The sequence below is a fragment of the Helianthus annuus genome, chromosome 4 (assembly GCF_002127325.2).
Source record: "Helianthus annuus cultivar XRQ/B chromosome 4, HanXRQr2.0-SUNRISE, whole genome shotgun sequence".
Lineage (NCBI taxonomy): Eukaryota > Viridiplantae > Streptophyta > Magnoliopsida > Asterales > Asteraceae > Helianthus > Helianthus annuus.
In genome coordinates this window covers 44993248-44999263 of record NC_035436.2, presented here as the reverse complement: position 1 = coordinate 44999263, position 6016 = coordinate 44993248, and the positions used below count along the sequence as shown (strand labels likewise).

The window sequence follows — 6016 nt, the reverse complement described above, 5'->3', positions numbered from 1 at the left end:
GACATACCGCATACGTTGTCACTCGTAGTATGTGGATTTTGTTTGGGTATAAGCTGACATGATGTCGGGTTACTTTACATTGAGTTACCACACGAAGTAAGCGACGATTTTAAGTAAATTAGTCAGTCCATATTGTAAAAGATTTAATAAAACATTAGTTGACCATTATAACATTCTAAATTAGTCACCTCAACAAAAACCAGTAGAACTGTAGAATTATATCATCATTTTTAGATTCATCACATCACTACAATATGTTAAAATGAATTTCATTTACTCAGAAATCTTACAAAATTAAAACAAGTTGCACATCTACCCTTTCATTTACCAGTATCTCTTTTTATTTTTTATTCTTTATTCTATTAATCTCTTGAAAGCTATGTGTCCACACATATGTATTGTATCCTGACTCCTAAATAAATTTAGGTTTGGACCGAGTCTACTAATTGAATTACGGTTTGAACTCTTGCTAATCCGATTCTAGTAATTATATTTTGCGTCTAGCGCGTTATGAGATCAACTAAGGGACGATAGGATACAACAGCATACACATTGTAGATGTCTTATGTTGTGCATGATTATTGATGTAGTATGCTTGCTTATTGTTGAATGTTGATATATGTAATTAATTTTGACAACTGTGTTGAGTTCAAAATATATTGTCTATCAGGATTCAAGGTGAGCTATCATTTACGAAAACTGGGCACACATCAAAATGTATTTAAAGTGTTTCGTTTATGACTATTTTCAAACAATTGGTCACACTTGTCATATTGAAAGTGTTTTTATTTAATATTTGTGTGTTTTAGAATTGAGGTTTCTGTATCGTGTGATTTAAAGATAAAACAACCACTAAACAAAACTCATGATAATGACTTGTATTAGGCATGTCAAGACTTACATTACAATGTAAAGGACCTTTATTAATCACATAGGTTTATGTTGCGATAAACATGTAACACATACCGCTAATGGTTTATAGTAATAATATGGACACAACTCTACAAGTAACAAACAAATGTAGTTTCGGCATAACAAAAGATATAACGTATAAACGTCATTCAGTTAGGAAAGCTCCCGGTCGATCGTATATGGTACAACGTCTTCTGAAGCCCGTATTTAAGCACAGCCCGATTGCCAGCCCGGAAACCATTTCCGTACACAGGTGACATGTCAGATTCAATTTGCTGTTTAAAGAAGTCTGCAAGCTTCTTCTCAAATGGAGATCTTCTCCCTTGCCTTGATAATAATGCTATCTCGGCTGTTAACCACATATGAGCAACCGTTTGACATATTCCTTCTTCAACATCTGGACGAAGAGTCGGGTACCCTTAAATAAAAAATAAAAATCAGTATATGATGGATAGAACATGTCATCAAGGCCTACAACGAATTTTAAAAAGTCTAAGTCCGGTTTTTGAAATGCTGATGAATAAAGAGTGGTGGCCAAACCTTTAAGTCGCAGCCATGCATGCATCATTTCATGAGCTAAGATTGATCCAGTAAGCAACCTGTTATTTGGTAGCCATAAATTAAGTTAATTTTCAAACACAAAAATGTTTCGGGACAACCATACAATTTTTTTAGATTAAAATGCCATTTTCGTCCCGGAGGTTTGGTCAGTTTTGCGACTTTCGTCCAACGGTTTGTTTTATCGCATCTGGATCTAAAAGGTTTGAAATTTTGCCATTTTCATCCGGCTCATTAACTCCATCCATTTTTTCTTCGTCAAGTCAGGGGTATTTCCATCTTTTTGTTAACTTAAAGGGCAATTCGGTCTTTTTCACTTTATGTAAAAAGACCGAACACCCCTAAAAAAGACCAAATTTCCCTTTAAGTTGACAAAAAGATGGAAATACCCCTGACTTAACGGAGAAAAAAGGATGAAGTTAACGAGCCGGATGAAAATGGCAAAATTTCAAACCTTTTGGATCTAGATGCGAAAAAACAAACCTTTGGACGAAAGTCGCAAAACTGACCAAACCTCCGGAACGAAAATGCCATTTTACTCATTTTTTTTAATTTTGACCCTCCCATTTTCCCACCTTAGTGTAAACTATAGACAAGAAAAGACACAAACAATACCTTGGGAGGCCGTATAAAATGAGAATAGCGGTGACCTCAGCGTGACGGGTCAGCTGATACGGCTCTATTCTCGTGTTTGGGACCCGATTTCCCATCCCAATTCTCGGTTGTCTTGAAACCTGCCAACGTAATAACATTCAACAAAGCGAATAACATCATTCCTAAAATCTAAAACCGACTCATAAATCCTTACTGTGCTGACAACTTGTTCCTCAGACAGACAGAGTCCTCTGGTCTCGGGCATGTGGTAATGACCCTGACGAAAAAGAAAACGAAAAATTAAAAAGGAAAAAAAGTTAATGGAATGTGCATATATTCAGTAATAGCGACGGATATTTGTGTTACATTTGTTTCTCCATCCATGGCCTCGTTAAGTGCTTGCCTCTCAACCAAAAGTAACGGGATCTTTTGTTCCAGTTTCATGTTCATACTTGCGAAAAACTGTTGTATATCGTGATACAGTGGTTGACAATCTGAGGTACCCATGATTGCAGAATCGAGACACTCCAGGCATAGTTTTCTACCGTCATTAAGAGCAGCATATTGTATTTCCTTTGGCTGTAAATGACAAATATTCTATTGGTATACGAATATAATATAAAAACAAGTTTGAACCATGCAAGGTTCAAATTTTGATTGTTAAAAAAGACAGTCAAAATGGTCAAAACTACCGACACATAAACGGTCATGCCATCTTTTTTTCCTGGGTCAAAGTTGACTGTGTGAAGACCAAATTTGGTTACTTTTCAATGTTATTAGCCTTAATCAAAACTTACCTCGAAACGATCACAGCTACAACACCTAGGAGTCCCGTCACGTTCATGGCGTGGGCAGTATTTCTGAGCCCAGAAAGGATGTACCTTATATTCAACAAAACCAGCAGCATCTGTTCGAATCTGTAAAAAAGATTAAATAAATTTCAAATAATCAAATTTAAATATAGATTAATCATATAAACAGAAAATAAAGATTGTAACACATGGAACTGATACTTACAAATTGGCGGCAGACATCACATCGTGGGTGATGGTTTTCTCTATAGCAAGACTTGTGATACGGATAATTTCCCGACAATAAAAACTGCATGAAAATTAGAGAGATTCATTTCCTTATAGAAGACAGACATATAAATCTATATACATTAGAATAATTATTTGTATTTCACATGTGTTTAGTACCTCATTATCAGAAATTGGCAGGTTACACGCATGGCATTTTAAACATTCGGGATGCCAAACAGCACCCATGCATCTTAGATATTGTCCATGACTAATCACATTATTGCAACCAGCACATTTCCTACGCAAAAGTAATGAAAATATTATTAAACATTTAATATAAAAAATTTTCACTAAATACTGAACACCATATGCTGTAAACTGAGAGCAATAAGTTATAAATAAAACTGATTAAAAATCTAGATTTATACTTGTAATCATATAGAGAATACAACTTACCTATATCCTGTTGAATGTGAGATTGACATAGGTGGTTGATGAACATTTGCATTGCGGTTCATGTTTCTGTTCCAAGGTGAAGGCTCTAGTTTCAGTCTTCCATGTAGAGCCTTTGCAAGACGTTCATCTTCTTTCCGAAGGAAATCATCACCTGAACAACAGATTTCATTTCAAGTTGATTAACAATCTTTTTGCAAAAGAATGAAATTATAAAAAAAAACAAAAACAAAAATACGAATATGAATTCTTACTAAACCCATGTCTTCTTCTCCCTTCTGCAAGTGACATGGCAATTGCCCGGTCAAAGTCCTCGAAATCTGACCGTGAGTCCTACACATGATTTCACCAACAATGAGGCATAATTAGTTATGCTAAATAAAGATCAAATATCATATATGTGATTAAAAATATATATATGATGATTATTATACCCATGAAACTCCACGGTTCGACCCTTCGAAAATCCTGCTAAGCCAATCCATTGCCGGGTTAAACTTTATCTGCAAAATCACCATTATCTTATGGTTAGGGGTGTAAACGGGCACAACTGCTCCTGAGCTACTCGAGATCGGCTCGCAAAAAGCTCAAATAGAGCCGGGCTTACATAGTTACATGAGCTCGAGCCAAAAAATAAGCTTGTTTAATAAACAAACCCAAGCCCGAGCTTCACTTATCGAGCTCGAGTTGGCTTGCAAGCCTATTATTTATATATTATTATTATTTAATGTATATTTATATAATAATTAACTTCATAGATGAGAATAAGTAAATAATATAGTTTATCTTATATATAAACATTTATTTATCCATTATAAATTATCAACATGTTGATGCGTAGAGTAGTTGTACTCTATGCTTAGGGAGATTTTAAAAAAAAATTGATATAATTACACTTTTAACCTAAAACTATTTTGGTTTTTTACTTTTAACCCCAAAGCTTTTTATCTTTGTCAATTTAACCTAAGAACTTTTTTACTTTCAACTTGGTACCCTATAACCTAAAACTATTTTGGTTTTTTACTTTTAACCCCAAAGCTTTTTATCTTTGTCAATTTAACCTAAGAACTTTTTTACTTTCTACTTGGTACCCTATACTTTTCATATTTCGCAAAAATTCGACTTACGTTTTGTTCTAAATTTTGTGAGTTAACACGACACAACGTTCATGTGTGGTTCAACATTTTTACGTTTTGTTTTATGCTTCGTTCTAAATTTGGCGAATTAACATTACGCAACGTGCGTGTGTGATTCAACGTTTTTATGGTCGTCTATTTTTTCCCGTTTGATAGGTTCATCGTGACGCACGGGTCCTAAATCGACTTAGTTATTATTTTATATGTTTTGGTCTAATTTCTCCGCATTAACACGTCGCAACTTCAGTGTTGGTAGTGTTGGTGGTCGCTAGCGGTGTTGTGGCCTTGGTGCTATTTGTCATGATTTTACGCCCCCACCGCAACGTGGGGGGCTTAATACTAGTTATAACTAAATTAGTAAAAAAAATAATTAAAAATGTATGTAAACTAATTAATAAATAATAAATGAGTTGAGCTCGAAAGTTTGAGCTCAAGCAACTTAAAAGAGCCAAGCTTGAGCCTAGTCGAGCTCAGCTGCTCAGGCTAGGCTAGGCTAGGTTCGGCTTGGCTATACCCCTTACGAGTATAGTTATAATATTAGGGCTTAAATCAATGCCAACATTCAGAACCGTAATCTTGTTTGCAAATTGAACAATATTAAGGCATCCAATCATCAAACCAGACATAATTTTAAACAAAACTGAGACTAAATTTCTCAATTTCATCAACAATAACAGTAAAACTGCACAAAACTCTATAAATCAGATGAGAATTTCTTACAGTGAAACCCTAGAAGTCGAGAATCTTCAATTCGAAGCAACAAAATCCTGAAATTACAAGAGGAAGCTGATTGAAAATGGCACGAAAAATGTCAATAAATAGAGAAGTGTGATGATTCCGTTTGACATTTGTGAATTAAATAATATTAATTGAAAGAATCAGAAACTAAGAACAGTTGTTACCGTCATCACTGTTGCATGATCACACGCTTTCTTCGAATTGGACGATTATTATTAAATCGAAAAGTTGAAAAAGTATTCGTTTCAGCTTTCACCGCCGGAATTCTAACCATTCTCAATCGTTGTTTGGAGAACTGCATTCTCCATTTCATTCTCCAACAGTCTGTTGCTTGTAGGATAAGTTATCTGTCAATCGTAGAATTTATTAATTCAAAAACCTATCGTCTGAAACGGCTTTTTGTTTACCTCTTAATGGGCTGTTAATGGTTCACATCTCTTATTGGTTCAGCAGTTAATGGTTCAGACTGTTTGTTTCGTGAGCAAATGTCTGATTTGAATGGTTCAGACATTTGCATCTGAATGGTTAAACATTATACAGAGTCTGAATGGTTAAGACCTCTAGTCTGAATTGGTCAGACATTTGTCTCCGAACGATTAAGCA

At 34.9% G+C, this 6016-nt stretch overlaps 1 protein-coding gene across 2 annotated transcripts; it reads right to left on the bottom strand.

The window, feature by feature from the left end:
• Positions 1 to 879: 879 nt before the first annotated feature.
• Positions 880 to 5748, bottom strand: LOC110936222 (protein DA1-related 1). Of its 2 annotated transcripts, none has more exons than XM_022178566.2 (13): positions 5578 to 5748; positions 5396 to 5442; positions 3974 to 4042; positions 3794 to 3872; positions 3543 to 3693; positions 3264 to 3384; positions 3082 to 3165; positions 2862 to 2981; positions 2431 to 2643; positions 2279 to 2341; positions 2086 to 2204; positions 1453 to 1511; positions 880 to 1330 (listed from the first exon to the last, which is right to left on the bottom strand). In XM_022178566.2, the coding sequence occupies exons 3-13, from the start codon at positions 4022 to 4024 to the stop codon at positions 1062 to 1064; spliced, it is 1329 nt and encodes a 442-aa protein (XP_022034258.1). In that variant the 5' UTR covers positions 4025 to 4042; positions 5396 to 5442; positions 5578 to 5748; the 3' UTR covers positions 880 to 1061. The 2 variants fall into 2 exon arrangements, with proteins under 2 accessions (XP_022034258.1, XP_022034260.1); XM_022178568.2 differs by having other exon boundaries at positions 5396 to 5461; positions 5578 to 5747.
• Between the last annotated feature and the right edge of the window lie 268 nt (positions 5749 to 6016).